The sequence below is a fragment of the Oncorhynchus keta genome, chromosome 34 (genome assembly GCF_023373465.1).
Source record: "Oncorhynchus keta strain PuntledgeMale-10-30-2019 chromosome 34, Oket_V2, whole genome shotgun sequence".
NCBI classification, from domain to species: domain Eukaryota; kingdom Metazoa; phylum Chordata; class Actinopteri; order Salmoniformes; family Salmonidae; genus Oncorhynchus; species Oncorhynchus keta.
The window spans coordinates 66,564,509-66,582,490 of record NC_068454.1 but is presented as its reverse complement, the minus strand read 5'-3'; the positions used below and the strand labels follow the sequence as shown (position 1 = coordinate 66,582,490).

The 17,982-nt window shown below is 48.5% G+C and overlaps 1 protein-coding gene across 2 annotated transcripts in view; it reads left to right on the top strand.

Moving 5' to 3' along the window:
- LOC127915181 (nectin-2-like) overlaps positions 1-17,982 on the top strand; it is a 100,315-nt gene that overhangs the window by 55,174 nt on the left and 27,159 nt on the right. For both annotated transcript variants that reach the window (XM_052494481.1, XM_052494480.1), the window contains exons 3-6: positions 1,545-1,794; positions 2,403-2,711; positions 3,182-3,299; positions 3,666-3,814. In XM_052494481.1, the coding sequence (XP_052350441.1) occupies positions 1,545-1,794; positions 2,403-2,711; positions 3,182-3,299; positions 3,666-3,814 (826 nt within the window). The remainder of the gene's footprint in view (positions 1-1,544; positions 1,795-2,402; positions 2,712-3,181; positions 3,300-3,665; positions 3,815-17,982) is intronic.

The following is a 17,982-nucleotide window of genomic DNA, read 5'->3' as shown; positions in this document are numbered from 1 at the left end:
TTAGCAGGATAACGTCCAGCGAACGAAGAAAGTACCCATCACATTTCTGAACAATAAAAATGCCCAAATAAAAAGGTAGTAAACCCAAAATGGCTTTGTAAATAAAAGTATACCAGTGACTGAGCCTACGAGTGACTAGAGAAGGCCAGTCAACCCTGGTATACAAAGTCCAGTGGTGCGTAAGGGTTTTGCAGTGTAAAATAAATCTCAAAGTGCCATGGTAAAGAGTGTCAATTGATCTCCGACACTGAGCGGAAGCATTAACAAGATAAAATGATTATTAAGACACTTTGTCCCTGATCATCCAAGTTTATGTGCACTGTACATGGGTTGTCTTTTCTCTACCATAGTGTAGATAGCAGAGGTGGAACCAAGTCATTGTTTTACAAGTCACAAGTAAGTCTCAAGTCTTAGCACTCAAGTCCCAAGTCAAAACAGGCAAGTCCGAGTCAAGACCGTCAAGTATCAAGTCCTAAAATATGAGTTTCGAGTCCCAAACAAGTCATAATGTGCTCTTCACCAAATGTAATACCATTTCATATTTTTAACAAGAGTAATAGTTAGTATACTACATTTACGCAAATCATGAATGCTTTTAAAAATATCTATATATTTATTACTTTCAAATAAACGTTGTATTTCCATGGAATTACATGGGTAGCCATGAGAACCCCCCCGATGGTGATCAACTATTGATGATCGCTATGGCACATAGCGATTTAGGCTTGTACACAATCGCCCGACCTTAACACACACACACACACACACACACTCTCTCTCTGTGGCTACAGTAGGCTAATGTATGTCAATGGTTTTAGGAACAACAGTAACATCAGGCAGGATTTAGGCTACTAACTGCCTAGCCAGTTGTACCTCAATCTTGGGTGCAATGATCACGTTCCCGCTCTGACTGACTGTGTGGAGGCTCATTGATTTAACGTTACTTTAGCCTACATGCTACACTAGTAAAGTAATAAAATACATAGCTGTCGGCTATATCAGCCACGACTTACCGTTCTTTGTGTAGCTTCAAATGTTGAACAAAGTTGGAAGTTTTTGCTCCTCCGTCTGTCATTTTCTTCCTGCATGTTTTGCAAGTTGCAATCCGTTTTTTGTTGATACAGCGTTGTCTTTATATCCGAAAATAATAATTTGGGGTATGATCTTTCCAAGGGCTCCATCTGAATTCACCCTCCGACGTTCCTCTGCACTGCCTCGCACATCCTTTTCTCACCTGGCACAATTTGATTGGCTGCTGTCCGATTCTAACTGTAATCCATTAAATGAAGAGTTGACACTTTTTTAAACAGCATCATTTTTCATATTTGGGCTTTGGGAGGGTATCAAGTCAGATCGAGTCATAAGGCTCAAGGTCGCGAGTCATTGGTGTTAAAGTCGAAAGTCATCATATTTGTGACTCGAGTCCATACTTCTGTTAGATAGTAATACATGTTGACAGAGAGTCGCTGTTATTTATTCACCCCTTTTCTCCATCTGACAGGTTGTGTAATATTTGAATGAATGAATTTGACTCTACTACGCAGGTGTCCTGGATCTATGAGCCGAAGGAGGGCGAGCGGCTCAACATCGCCGTGTACCACCCTAACTTTGGGGCAAGTTACCCCACATCGCCCCTGAAGGGGCGGGTCCGCTTCACGACAGAGCTCCCCTCCCTCAGCAACCCCTCCATCCAGATCTCAGACGTCAAGATGACTGACGAGGGGAAATACATCTGTGAATATGCCACCTACCCCAGTGGCAACGAACAGGGTGTCACCTCCCTCGTCATGCTAGGTAGGACTGTATGTGTGTGTGTGTGTCTTTAGGAAATGTGTGTGTGTGTCCATGTTCTATTATGTATCTGTGAGTACTCTTTTGCCTCCCTCTACCCCCATCCCATCTGACCTCTACCCCCATCCCATCTGACCTCTACCCCCATCCCATCTGACCTCTACCCCCATCCCATCTGACCTCTAACCCCATCCCATCTGACCTCTAACCCCATCCCATCCGACCTCTAACCCCATCCCATCCGACCTCTAACCCCATCCCATCCGACCTCTAACCCCATCCCATCTGACCTCTACCCTGCAGGTTAAAATTCTGTCTATGCAGCTTAATTGCTATTATAAGTGGTATTGTCAGATCAATTGTGTTTCTGTTAATGGGTTAGAACCATTGCTCTAACCTGTACGCAGCTCCCCTCTCTCCCCTCGGGCGTTTATTGATCCGGCTGCTTGTCATGCTTGGTGTCGGCTCTTGTCCTGATTGCTCTATTCACATTCAGCAGCCATGGGGAGAGGGAGAGAAGGGGAGGGGGGGGGGACCTGTCTTGTTTTCGTCGGTCTAGTTGTTTATCAATATTGGTATTCATTAATTATTCTCCCTATTCCCTTCCTCAGCCAAACCCAGGAACTCTGCCTCCGGGGTAACAGTGATAGCCTCCACTGTGGCCACGGGAGCCCAGCCAGTTGTCGTGGCCCGCTGTGAGTCGGCCGACGGTCGTCCTGCTGCCCAGATAGCATGGGTGACAGCTGTCAACGGCAACGCTACCTCCGCCTCTACGGCGGGCGCTGACAACACAGTGACGGTATCCAGCCAGTACATGCTGGTTCCCACAGCAGCAGACAACGGCAAAGACATCAGCTGTTTGGTGTCCCATCGAACCCAGGCCAAGGCTGAGAGCTTCCTGATGAACCTGGCCATCGAATGTAAGGCCACTGCACACACTGGTGCACACACACACATCACACACACACACACACACACACACACACACACACACACACACACACACACACACACACACACACACACACACACACACACACACACACACACACACACACACACACACACACACACACACACACACACACACACACACACACACACACACACACACACACACACACACACACACACACACACACACACACACACACACACACACACACACACACACACACACACACACACACACACACACACACACACACACACACACACACACACACACACACACACACACACACACACACACACACACACACACACACACACACACACACACTTACTCATGCAGACCGTATAGTCAGACCTTTTTTAATGTTGCATATACATCCAAATACAATTATTTTGTCTGTATGGGAAGTACCCCTAATTAACCTCTCTCTCTCAGACCCCCCACAGGTGACCATCCTGGGCTATGATAATAACTGGTATGTGGGTCGGACCAACGTGGCTCTGACCTGTCAGGCTACTGCCAACCCCGTCCCTACCACCATCGCATGGAAAACGTGAGTGTGTGTCCGTCGGCCTGTCTCTTTGTCAGTCTGTGTCTCGGTCTCTCTCCTTCTTTAATTATCACTCTATCCACAGGCCACTATAAACCACAGATAGTATTATGATAATGATGATCAACTCGACAGCCACTGGCCTCTTATCTTGATGATGGAGAAATGAAGTGTAACTTTCCATAGTGGAGTTTAGCCCCAGTAGAAACAACAAGCCTGCAGTGTCCTGACTGGCTCCTCCATAATCACTTACTTGTATTAAGTTTTTATAGGTATGAAAAGGTGAAAGTTGAAAGTAGGGAGATCTGGGCCAGATTCCAATACTTATGTTTTCCACCCTCTCCTCCTCTCCTCTCCCTCTAACCCCAGTATGTCCGGTCAGATGCCAGACACAGTGCAGGTAAAAGAAAACGTGCTGACTGTGCTAAAGGTGGACGAGCAGATCAACACAACCTTCGCCTGCGAGGTCAAGAACCGCCTGGGCACCGGCAAGGACCAGGTCACTGTTATGGTCCGAGGTGAGTCCACACACACCAGAAATGACTGTAATCATACACATGTGCATACTATGCTACAAACACACCTGGACACACACCTGGACACACACCTGGACACACACCTGGACACACACCTACGACACACCTACTGACACACACACACACACACACACACACACACACACACACACACACACACACACACACACACACACACACACACACACACACACACACACACACACACACACACACACAGAGGGTGTGGTGATGCTTGCCTGTAGTCAGGGAGAGCAGCATGCTCTGTCCCTGGGGTTAGTGGTTGGGGGGCAGTTTACTGGGCCTCTTCCTCTGTTTGGGTTTTCCATCTATCCATCCTCTACCCTTTGAAACTTTATCACCCATCCCTCCTTGTTTGCATGCAATCCTCTCCTTCTGTTCATACCTATGGATCCTAGCTGTGATGTTTGAGCATCAGAGACAGTTTCAGGTCTCCACACACTGGCAGGGTTTGTTTGAGGGTACGGTTTGCATTGGACTGAAACTCAACCTTGTTATCTCCTTGTTGTGTACTGTGACTCGACAACCACTACACCACTTGAAAGAGATGTTCGGTCGACCGCGCCCGTTTAAATAAATATCCCTCTACAGCTTTAGCTTCCCCTCCACGAGTTCCACCTTGCTCTCTCTCTCTTATAAAAAATACATCCGCCCCCCTGATCTGCACTTTACCTGAAGTTGTTTTGTGCTGACACGGGGGAATGCAGGACAAATGGATAAAAAGTGCAATTCACTGGTGAATGTGTTTTAAAAGCCACCTCCCTCCCTCGGTCTGTCCCTCGCCTCCCCATGCTATTAATGTGTTCTCTCTGATGGGCCACTAGCATCTCTCTGGAACATAACGGACGTCCCCATGCAGGCCCACAGGGTATTACAGGGCTGGCTGTGGGTACAGGGCTGGCTATGGGTACAGGGCTGGCTATGGGTACAGGGCTGGCTATGGGTACAGGGCTGGCTATGGGTACAGGGCTGGCTATGGGTACAGGGCTGGCTATGGGTACAGGGCTGGCTATGGGTACAGGGCTGGCTATGGGTGCAGGGCTGGCTATGGGTGCAGGGCTGGCTATGGGTGCAGGGTGCAGGGCTGGCTATGGGTGCAGGGCTGGCTATGGGTGCAGGGCTGGCTATGGGTACAGGGCTGGCTATGGGTACAGGGCTGGCTATGGGTACAGGGCTGGCTATGGGTGCAGGGCTGGCTATGGGTACAGGGCTGGCTATGGGTGCAGGGCTGGCTATGGGTACAGGGCTGGCTATGGGTACAGGGTAGGGCTGGCTATGGGTACAGGGCTGGCTATGGGTGCAGGGCTGGCTATGGGTACAGGGTGCAGGGCTGGCTATGGGTACAGGGCTGGCTATGGGTACAGGGCTGGCTATGGGTGCAGGGTGCAGGGCTGGCTATGGGTGCAGGGCTGGCTATGGGTGCAGGGCTGGCTATGGGTGCAGGGCTGGCTATGGGTGCAGGGCTGGCTATGGGTGCAGGGCTGGCTATGGGTACAGGGATGGCTATGGGTACAGGGTGCAGGGCTGGCTATGGGTGCAGGGATGGCTATGGGTACAGGGTGCAGGGCTGGCTATGGGTGCAGGGCTGGCTATGGGTACAGGGTGCAGGGCTGGCTATGGGTACAGGGATGGCTATGGGTACAGGGTGCAGGGCTGGCTATGGGTGCAGGGATGGCTATGGGTGCAGGGCTGGCTATGGGTGCAGGGATGGCTATGGGTGCAGGGCTGGCTATGGGTGCAGGGCTGGCTATGGGTGCAGGGCTGGCTATGGGTGCAGGGATGGGGGTGCAGGGTGCAGGGCTGGCTATGGGTGCAGGGTGGGGCTGGCAGGGTGCAGGGCTGGCTATGGGTGCAGGGATGGCTATGGGTGCAGGGATGGCTATGGGTACAGGGCTGGCTATGGGTGCAGGGCTGGCTATGGGTGCAGGGTGCAGGGTGCAGGGCTGGCTATGGGTGCAGGGTGCAGGGCTGGCTATGGGTGCAGGGCTGGCTATGGGTACAGGGCTGGCTATGGGTGCAGGGCTGGCTATGGGTACAGGGCTGGCTATGGGTACAGGGCTGGCTATGGGTACAGGGCTGGCTATGGGTGCAGGGCTGGCTATGGGTGCAGGGATGGCTATGGGTGCAGGGATGGCTATGGGTGCAGGGATGGCTATGGGTGCAGGGATGGCTATGGGTACAGGGTGCAGGGCTGGCTATGGGTGCAGGGCAGGGCTGGCTATGGGTGCAGGGCTGGCTATGGGTACAGGGCTGGCTATGGGTGCAGGGCTGGCTATGGGTGGGCTGGCTAGGGCTGGCTATGGGTACAGGGCTGGCTAGGGTGCAGGGCTGGCTATGGGTGCAGGGATGGCTATGGGTGCAGGGATGGCTATGGGTGCAGGGATGGCTATGGGTGCAGGGCTGGCTATGGGTACAGGGTGCAGGGCTGGCTATGGGTGCAGGGATGGCTATGGGTACAGGGTGCAGGGCTGGCTATGGGTGCAGGGATGGCTATGGGTGCAGGGCTGGCTATGGGTGCAGGGATGGCTATGGGTGCAGGGATGGCTATGGGTGCAGGGTGCAGGGCTGGCTATGGGTGCAGGGCTGGCTATGGGTACAGGGTGCAGGGCTGGCTATGGGTGCAGGGATGGCTATGGGTGCAGGGCTGGCTATGGGTGCAGGGATGGCTATGGGTGCAGGGCTGGCTATGGGTGCAGGGCTGGCAATGGGTACAGGGTGCAGGGCTGGCTATGGGTGCAGGGCTGGCTATGGGTGCAGGGCTGGCTATGGGTACAGGGTGCAGGGCTGGCTATGGGTGCAGGGCTGGCTATGGGTACAGGGTGCAGGGCTGGCTATGGGTGCAGGGCTGGCTATGGGTGCAGGGTGCAGGGCTGGCTATGGGTGCAGGGCTGGCTATGGGTGCAGGGCTGGCTATGGGTGCAGGGCTGGCTATGGGTACAGGGCTGGCTATGGGTGCAGGGCTGGCTATGGGTGCAGGGCTGGCTATGGGTGCAGGGCTGGCAATGGGTGCAGGGCTGGCTATGGGTGCAGGGCTGGCTATGGGTGCAGGGCTGGCAATGGGTGCAGGGCTGGCAATGGGTGCAGGGCTGGCTATGGGTGCAGGGCTGGCTATGGGTGCAGGGCTGACTGGGTGCAGGGCTGGCTATGGGTGCAGGGCTGGCTATGGGTGCAGGGCTGGCTAGGGCTGGCTGGCAATGGGTGCAGGGCTGGCTATGGGTGCAGGGCAGGGCTGGCTATGGGTGCAGGGCTGGCTATGGGTGCAGGGCTGGCTATGGGTGCAGGGCTGGCTATGGGTGCAGGGCTGGCTATGGGTGCAGGGTGCAGGGCTGGCTATGGGTACAGGGTGCAGGGCTGGCTATGGGTGCAGGGCTGGCTATGGGTGCAGGGCTGGCTATGGGTGCAGGGCTGGCTATGGGTACAGGGTGCAGGGCTGGCTATGGGTGCAGGGCTGGCTATGGGTGCAGGGCTGGCTATGGGTGCAGGGCTGGCTATGGGTACAGGGTGCAGGGCTGGCTATGGGTGCAGGGCTGGCTATGGGTGCAGGGCTGGCTATGGGTGCAGGGCTGGCTATGGGTACAGGGTGCAGGGCTGGCTATGGGTGCAGGGCTGGCTATGGGTGCAGGGCTGGCTATGGGTACAGGGCTGGCTATGGGTGCAGGGCTGGCTATGGATACAGGGCTGGCTATGGGTGGGTGCAGGGCTGGCTATGGGTGCAGGGCTGGCTATGGGTGCAGGGCTGGCTATGGGTGCAGGGCTGGCTATGGGTACAGGGTGCAGGGCTGGCTATGGGTGCAGGGCTGGCTATGGGTGCAGGGCTGGCTATGGGTACAGGGTGCAGGGCTGGCTATGGGTGCAGGGCTGGCTATGGGTGCAGGGCTGGCTATGGGTGCAGGGCTGGCTATGGATGCAGGGCTGGCTATGGGTGCAGGGCTGGCTATGGGTGCAGGGCTGGCTATGGGTGCAGGGCTGGCTATGGGTGCAGGGCTGGCTATGGGTGCAGGGCTGGCTATGGGTGCAGGGCTGGCTATGGGTGCAGGGCTGGCTATGGGTGCAGGGCTGGCTATGGGTACAGGGTGCAGGGCTGGCTATGGGTGCAGGGCTGGCTATTGGTGCAGGGCTGGCTATGGGTGCAGGGCTGGCTATGGGTGCAGGTCTGGCTATGGGTGCAGGGCTGGCTATGGGTACAGGGGGGGGCTGGGGGAGGGAGGGAAGTAGAGAGGAGAAAAAGGGGTGATTGAACGAGTGAGTGAGAGAAAGGTTGGTAGGAAGGGTTGGTAGAGTGTCTGCTTTTAGAGTAAAGAAGGGGGGTGAGAGGGGAACAGGATGCTGATGGCATTTAAAACCCCTATGGGAATCTATGGCACTGCTTCTTCTCTCTACCACTATCACCCCCTCCATTTTCTCTCTGAGAGCGAGCAGGCTGACGGTGCTGTGAGTATGTAGTGCTGTAGTCTCTCTATCCTCTCTGAGCGGATCAGTCGGCCTCTGCTGCTTCAGCGCCTGGCTGCTTCTCCTTCTTAACTCCCTCTGTTCTGTCCTCCCTTTCCTCGCCCTCATCATCCTGTCTCCTATAAACTCTCCTTTCCTGTCTCCAAGAATGATTTCCTGTCCTCCCTCTCTCTCCTCTTTGGTCCACCACCCCTAAATTCTTTCCCACTTAACTCCCTCTGTCCTCTTCCCCCCTCCCCCTTCATCTACTCATTGTACTCTCTCCTGCTAAAGGGAAAGGGGGATGCCTAGTCAGTTGTACAACTGAATGCATTCAACTGAAATGTGACTTCCGCATTTAACCCAACCCCTCTGAAGAGAAGTGCAGGGGGCTGCCTTAATCGACATCCACGTCATCGGGGAGCAGTGGGTTAACTGCCTTGCTCAGGGGCAGAACGACCTTATTGTTTCTTGTCCACCCTTCCCTTGTCCTGTCCAGTCATCTCCTCCCTCTTCTTTTCTCCTGTCATTCCCCCTCAGTGAGTAAGACAGTAAAAAGGGGGATGACTGAACTGAGTGCAGGCCCACACAGAGAAAGACTGAGATGGAGAGAGAGGTAGTGTGAATACAGATGGAGTGCTAATGCAGTGGAGCTGTGTCCAACCAGGGCTGAGAGGTGCCGTGGCTGTGAAATGTCCAGCGTCTGGACCAGGCTAGAGCAGGCTCCTGTCCTGCTGCTGCTTCTGTCCCCAGCTGTGTGACAACTGACGCAGAGATCCCTGCACAGGGCTACGAGCTGACCTAGGACCTGTCTCCTTTGTCTGTCTGTGTCCCTGCCCCTGGTCCGGTCCTCTATAACTGGCCTCTATCAGACTCCTACAACACTGTACTGATCTGTACTGAGTACTGCTGTTAGCCCTCTCTGAGACCCCCTCTCTCTGTCTCTCTCAAATACCAGCCCACAGCACTGAGCCAGTCTTCTTCCCCTCTATCTCCCTCTCACCCATTCTCTCACTCTTCCTCTGTCCCCCCCCCTCTGTCTCATCCCATTCTCTATCTCCCTTCCTTTCTCTCTCATATGCTCTCTGTCTTTCTCTCTCTCTCTCTCATCCTCCCTTACCCTCTCCCTATTGCTGTCTCTCATCTTGCAGAGCTGGTCTCTCCTTCTCTTAAATACCAGCTCTCTTAATCACTGCTTAGCTCCCCTGATCCTGCACTGGAACCTGCTCCGCCACAGTTGGCTAACCCATTTTCTGCCATCACCACTGTCTCCAGGCCTGGTTTCTCCAATATTGCCTTGCACTAGTGTCACATCAAAATCCTTCCCCACTTACTCAGAAGACAAACCGTTTCCCTTTCCGTTTCCCTTATTCCCCTGCAATGGTATCACGACTAAATCAGCCCCTCTTAATGAGTTAACCTGCATCCTTCCTATTTCACATATTCCCATGTAGTGGTGTCAGCCCCCCTTCAGAAGATCTGCTTTGTTCTGTTTTCCTCCCGGGCTATCAGTCTTTGGCCATGCTACAGAGAGGATGTAGTCTGTTCCTCTACAGCCTCCAGGCCTGACTGCCCTCTGCTATCCCTCCACCCATGATCAAGACCAGAGACATGTATAGTCTGATCCAGACCATTCAATAAGTCACATTCAGTACTGCTGCTAAATCACCATCTCTCTCTCTGTGAAGAAACCAGCCCGAAACCAACCAATCAGCCTTCTCCCATGATGTTGTGTGTGTGTGTGTGTGTGTGTGTGTGTGTGTGTGTGTGTGTGTGTGTGTGTGTGTGTGTGTGTGTGTGTGTGTGTGTGTGTGTGTGTGTGTGTGTGTGTGTGTGTGTGTGTGTGTGTGTGTGTGTGTGTGTGTGTGTGTGGCTGTTGCATGTATTTGGGAGGCGGGCAGCAGCAGGCGTTATTTCCGCCCATCTCTCTCATTATTTGCGGTTACTTGGAGCTTATGGTCGTGCATGACGCAATTTATAAAAAGTCTAATTTTACAAAGCCAGTGGGTTTTGTGCTGGAGCGATGCATAGTCCTCTTTCTGGGGTGGTTTCTGTCGTTGGCCCCATGCACCTGTCTGACATAAATAATTGTGACAGTAACCCTCTAAAAAGCCATTACGAATCTTTTTAATGTACTATGAAGCTAAGCATTTGTTTCTTGGGCTTCAAGAATGTGACTGATCAAAGTGGCTCAGGCCTGAACTGATTGAAAGTATAAGGGGATATCAGTGAACAAATGCCGTTGTCAAGGCTACGACGGCTCCAGTGCAGTGAGTGGAGCTTACTCAGGAGTTTAAAAAAACGTATGTCAGATCGAGAGCCTAATGCTTCTTAAGTAGGTCTTTATGAGTTTTAGTTTAGAAAACCATCTCTCTGCAGAGGCGACAGTTACAGGGATGGTTATAAACAGCTTGATTGCCGTAGCTAGACGAGGGGAACTGGGCAGAAGGGAGTGGTGCTTCAAATATAGCAGTTCTGCAACATCTTTAATTGAGCCTCTCATTCTCCTTAATTGCCGGACTCAACAGGTTACGTAAAGAGATGACCTGAATAGGAAGCTCTGGGACAGGTCGTCTGGATACTGGACAGACAATACATTGGCAGATTATTATCTTCAGCGGACAACAGTTCTTGAGAGCTCAAACAAAACAAGCATGTTGTGATTCTATTCATACTGGTGAACCCGGCATGTTGTGATTCTATTCATACTGGTGAACCCGGCATGTTGTGATTCTATTCATACTGGTGAAACGGCATGTTGTGATTCTATTCATACTGGTGAACCGGCATGTTGTGATTCTATTCATACTGGTGAAACGGCATGTTGTGATTCTATTCATACTGGTGAAACGGCATGTTGTGATTCTATTCATACTGGTGAAACGGCATGTTGTGATTCTATTCATACTGGTGAAACGGCATGTTGTGATTCTATTCATACTGGTGAAACGGCATGTTGTGATTCTATTCATACTGGTGAAACGGCATGTTGTGATTCTATTCATACTGGTGAAACCATGTTGTGATTCTATTCATACTGTTGTTGTGATTCTATTCATACTGGTGAACCCGGCATGTTGTGATTCTATTCATACTGGTGAACCGGCATGTTGTGATTCTATTCATACTGGTGAAACGGCATGTTGTGATTCTATTCATACTGGTGAACCGGCATGTTGTGATTCTATTCATACTGGTGAAACGGCATGTTGTGATTCTATTCATACTGGTGAAACGGCATGTTGTGATTCTATTCATACTGGTGAACCGGCATGTTGTGATTCTATTCATACTGGTGAAACGGCATGTTGTGATTCTATTCATACTGGTGAACCGGCATGTTGTGATTCTATTCATACTGGTGAAACGGCATGTTGTGATTCTATTCATACTGGTGAACCGGCATGTTGTGATTCTATTCATACTGGTGAAACGGCATGTTGTGATTCTATTCATACTGGTGAAACCGGCATGTTGTGATTCTATTCATACTGGTGAACCGGCATGTTGTGATTCTATTCATACTGGTGAAACATGTTGTGATTCTATTCATACTGGTGAAACGGCATGTTGTGATTCTATTCATACTGGTGAACCGGCATGTTGTGATTCTATTCATACTGGTGAAAAGGCATGTTGTGATTCTATTCATACTGGTGAAACGGCATGTTGTGATTCTATTCATACTGGTGAAACGGCATGTTGTGATTCTATTCATACTGGTGAAACGGCATGTTGTGATTCTATTCATACTGGTGAAACGGCATGTTGTGATTCTATTCATACTGGTGAACCGGCATGTTGTGATTCTATTCATACTGGTGAAACGGCATGTTGTGATTCTATTCATACTGGTGAAACGGCATGTTGTGATTCTATTCATACTGGTGAAACGGCATGTTGTGATTCTATTCATACTGGTGAACCGGCATGTTGTGATTCTATTCATACTGGTGAACCCGGCATGTTGTGATTCTATTCATACTGGTGAACCGGCATGTTGTGATTCTATTCATACTGGTGAACCGGCATGTTGTGATTCTATTCATACTGGTGAACCGGCATGTTGTGATTCTATTCATACTGGTGAACCGGCATGTTGTGATTCTATTCATACTGGTGAAACGGCATGTTGTGATTCTATTCATACTGGTGAAACGGCATGTTGTGATTCTATTCATACTGGTGAACCGGCATGTTGTGATTCTATTCATACTGGTGAACCGGCATGTTGTGATTCTATTCATACTGGTGAAACGGCATGTTGTGATTCTATTCATACTGGTGAAACGGCATGTTGTGATTCTATTCATACTGGTGAACCCGGCATGTTGTGATTCTATTCATACTGGTGAAACGGCATGTTGTGATTCTATTCATACTGGTGAAACGGCATGTTGTGATTCTATTCATACTGGTGAACCGGCATGTTGTGATTCTATTCATACTGGTGAACATGTTGTGATTCTATTCATACTGGTGAAACGGCATGTTGTGATTCTATTCATACTGGTGAACCGGCATGTTGTGATTCTATTCATACTGGTGAACCGGCATGTTGTGATTCTATTCATACTGGTGAACCGGCATGTTGTGATTCTATTCATACTGGTGAACCGGCATGTTGTGATTCTATTCATACTGGTGAAACGGCATGTTGTGATTCTATTCATACTGGTGAACCGGCATGTTGTGATTCTATTCATACTGGTGAAACGGCATGTTGTGATTCTATTCATACTGGTGAAACGGCATGTTGTGATTCTATTCATACTGGTGAAATGTTGTGATTCTATTCATACTGGCATGTTGTGATTCTATTCATACTGGTGAAACGGCATGTTGTGATTCTATTCATACTGGTGAAACGGATTCATTCATTGTGATTCTATTCATACTGGTGAACCGGCATGTTGTGATTCTATTCATACTGGTGAAACGGCATGTTGTGATTCTATTCATACTGGTGAACCGGCATGTTGTGATTCTATTCATACTGGTGAACCTGGTGAACCATGTTGTGATTCTATTCATACTGGTGAACCGGCATGTTGTGATTCTATTCATACTGGTGAACCGGCATGTTGTGATTCTATTCATACTGGTGAAACGGCATGTTGTGATTCTATTCATACTGGTGAACCCGGCATGTTGTGATTCTATTCATACTGGTGAACCGGCATGTTGTGATTCTATTCATACTGGTGAAACGGCATGTTGTGATGTTGTGATTCTATTCATACTGGTGAACCGGCATGTTGTGATTCTATTCATACTGGTGAAACGGCATGTTGTGATTCTATTCATACTGGTGAACCATGTTGGCATGTTGTGATTCTATTCATACTGGTGAAACGGCATGTTGTGATTCTATTCATACTGGTGAACCGGCATGTTGTGATTCTATTCATACTGGTGAACCGGCATGTTGTGATTCTATTCATACTGGTGAAACGGCATGTTGTGATTCTATTCATACTGGTGAAACGGCATGTTGTGATTCTATTCATACTGGTGAAACGGCATGTTGTGATTCTATTCATACTGGTGAACCGGCATGTTGTGATTCTATTCATACTGGTGAACCGGCATGTTGTGATTCTATTCATACTGGTGAAACGGCATGTTGTGATTCTATTCATACTGGTGAACCGGCATGTTGTGATTCTATTCATACTGGTGAAACGGCATGTTGTGATTCTATTCATACTGGTGAAACGGCATGTTGTGATTCTATTCATACTGGTGAACCGGCATGTTGTGATTCTATTCATACTGGTGAATTCATACTGGTGATTCTATTCATACGGCATGTTGTGATTCTATTCATACTGGTGAACCCGGCATGTTGTGATTCTATTCATACTGGTGAACCCGGCATGTTGTGATTCTATTCATACTGGTGAACCGGCATGTTGTGATTCTATTCATACTGGTGAACCGGCATGTTGTGATTCTATTCATACTGGTGAAACGGCATGTTGTGATTCTATTCATACTGGTGAAACGGCATGTTGTGATTCTATTCATACTGGTGAACCCGGCATGTTGTGATTCTATTCATACTGGTGAACCGGCATGTTGTGATTCTATTCATACTGGTGAACCGGCATGTTGTGATGTTGTGATTCTATTCATACTGGTGAACCGGCATGTTGTGATTCTATTCATACTGGTGAAACGGCATGTTGTGATTCTATTCATACTGGTGAACCCGGCATGTTGTGATTCTATTCATACTGGTGAACCGGCATGTTGTGATTCTATTCATACTGGTGAACCGGCATGTTGTGATTCTATTCATACTGGTGAACCGGCATGTTGTGATTCTATTCATACTGGTGAATTCATACGGCATGTTGTGATTCTATTCATACTGGTGAACCGGCATGTTGTGATTCTATTCATACTGGTGAACCGGCATGTTGTGATTCTATTCATACTGGTGAACCGGCATGTTGTGATTCTATTCATACTGGTGAACGGCATGTTGTGATTCTATTCATACTGGTGAAACGGCATGTTGTGATTCTATTCATACTGGTGAAACGGCATGTTGTGATTCTATTCATACTGGTGAAACGGCATGTTGTGATTCTATTCATACTGGTGAAACGGCATGTTGTGATTCTATTCATACTGGCATGTTGTGATTCTATTCATACTGGTGAAACGGGTGAAACGGCATGTTGTGATTCTATTCATACTGGTGAAACGGCATGTTGTGATTCTATTCATACTGGTGAAACGGCATGTTGTGATTCTATTCATACTGGTGAACCGGCATGTTGTGATTCTATTCATACTGGTGAACCCGGCATGTTGTGATTCTATTCATACTGGTGAACCGGCATGTTGTGATTCTATTCATACTGGTGAACCGGCATGTTGTGATTCTATTCATACTGGTGAACCGGCATGTTGTGATTCTATTCATACTGGTGAACCGGCATGTTGTGATTCTATTCATACTGGTGAAACGGCATGTTGTGATTCTATTCATACTGGTGAAACGGCATGTTGTGATTCTATTCATACTGGTGAACCCGGCATGTTGTGATTCTATTCATACTGGTGAACCGGCATGTTGTGATTCTATTCATACTGGTGAAACGGCATGTTGTGATTCTATTCATACTGGTGAAACGGCATGTTGTGATTCTATTCATACTGGTGAACCGGCATGTTGTGATTCTATTCATACTGGTGAAACGGCATGTTGTGATTCTATTCATACTGGTGAAACGGCATGTTGTGATTCTATTCATACTGGTGAACCGGCATGTTGTGATTCTATTCATACTGGTGAACCGGCATGTTGTGATTCTATTCATACTGGTGAAACGGCATGTTGTGATTCTATTCATACTGGTGAACCCGGCATGTTGTGATTCTATTCATACTGGTGAACCCGGCATGTTGTGATTCTATTCATACTGGTGAACCGGCATGTTGTGATTCTATTCATACTGGTGAACCGGCATGTTGTGATTCTATTCATACTGGTGAAACGGCATGTTGTGATTCTATTCATACTGGTGAACCGGCATGTTGTGATTCTATTCATACTGGTGAAACGGCATGTTGTGATTCTATTCATACTGGTGAACCGGCATGTTGTGATTCTATTCATACTGGTGAAACGGCATGTTGTGATTCTATTCATACTGGTGAACCCGGCATGTTGTGAATCTATTCATACTGGTGAACCCGGCATGTTGTGATTCTATTCATACTGGTGAACCGGCATGTTGTGATTCTATTCATACTGGTGAACCGGCATGTTGTGATTCTATTCATACTGGTGAAACGGCATGTTGTGATTCTATTCATACTGGTGAACCCGGCATGTTGTGATTCTATTCATACTGGTGAACCGGCATGTTGTGATTCTATTCATACTGGTGAACCGGCATGTTGTGATTCTATTCATACTGGTGAAACGGCATGTTGTGATTCTATTCATACTGGTGAACCGGCATGTTGTGATTCTATTCATACTGGTGAACCGGCATGTTGTGATTCTATTCATACTGGTGAAACGGCATGTTGTGATTCTATTCATACTGGTGAACCGGCATGTTGTGATTCTATTCATACTGGTGAAACGGCATGTTGTGATTCTATTCATACTGGTGAAACGGCATGTTGTGATTCTATTCATACTGGTGAAACGGCATGTTGTGATTCTATTCATACTGGTGAACCGGCATGTTGTGATTCTATTCATACTGGTGAAACGGCATGTTGTGATTCTATTCATACTGGTGAAACGGCATGTTGTGATTCTATTCATACTGGTGAACCCGGCATGTTGTGATTCTATTCATACTGGTGAACCGGCATGTTGTGATTCTATTCATACTGGTGAAACGGCATGTTGTGATTCTAATCATACTGGTGAACCCGGCATGTTGTGATTCTATTCATACTGGTGAACCGGCATGTTGTGATTCTATTCATACTGGTGAACCGGCATGTTGTGATTCTATTCATACTGGTGAACCGGCATGTTGTGATTCTATTCATACTGGTGAAACGGCATGTTGTGATTCTATTCATACTGGTGAACCGGCATGTTGTGATTCTATTCATACTGGTGAAACGGCATTTGAGTTGTGTGATTACAATTTCAACGGTCCCTTATCGCTGGTAAATCTTGACATGCGTCATTCAAGACTAAGTTTAAATTGTGTGCAGCGCAATGTACTGTCTGGGTTGTCAATACTCAGTATAGAAAACAGTCGGACCTGTAACCTGGACCTACAGTCTGTGCTAAACATTTGCACACAAAAATGCAAGCAGACGCAGACGCATACTGTAGCTACTACAGGCCTCTACATAGAAAAAATAGACTGGATTTAGGCACAACAACTTTCTATCCAAGCTGGGAGAGAGCCCGAGGAATGGCTCATGCACGTTCAGGTAGGATATACAGGACAGTTGGGCATCAATTGGTTGCTGATTTAGTATGCTGTCATATTGAACATGTATTTGGCCATCTGCAATGTTTGAATTTCCAACTTTTAATTACTGAACAAGTAATTGCTGTGGTAAGTGTGATCTAACTGGACGCCGTACGACAATGTGTATAGCTTCGTGAAATGTTAGGTTTAACATGAGAAAATGATGACCAAATGATGGCCTTCAATAAACATTTATCCATTAAGTAAAGCTATAGGCTACATTTCCTGACACCACAGAAAGCCTATGATGGTTTTGATAGGCAGCTGCATAGACCCTTTCAGCATCTTGGACAGTAATTGGTTGTCTATACTTTGTGAGTGGCTCTCTGGCTGACGCATTCGATTATATTTGAGGGGGGTGACCTTGCGGGGGTCCAGAGAAACTGGGTTGCAGCAGTCCAGTGAGAGTGAGGGTGATATGAGTGCATTTTTCATTGAGAGGATTGTGTACCGTTCTTCCCAAGGCGTTGTGCTCGGTGTGTTTACTGCCTGACTGGGAGAAGCGTCTCCCCTGTGTGTGCGTGCGTGTGCGTGTGTAAACAAAATTCTCTCTCTTGGGGAGATTTCCCACATCCCCATGAGGACAACAGCTATTTTAAGCTTAGGGGTTGGGGGAAAACTGGATTTTGAATGGAAATCCATTTTATGGCCCCACAAGGATAGTAAAACATAAGGTGTGTGTGTGATGATGCTGGTGAGAGCTTGTCTCATGCTTTTTTAAAGGCCAAACACTGT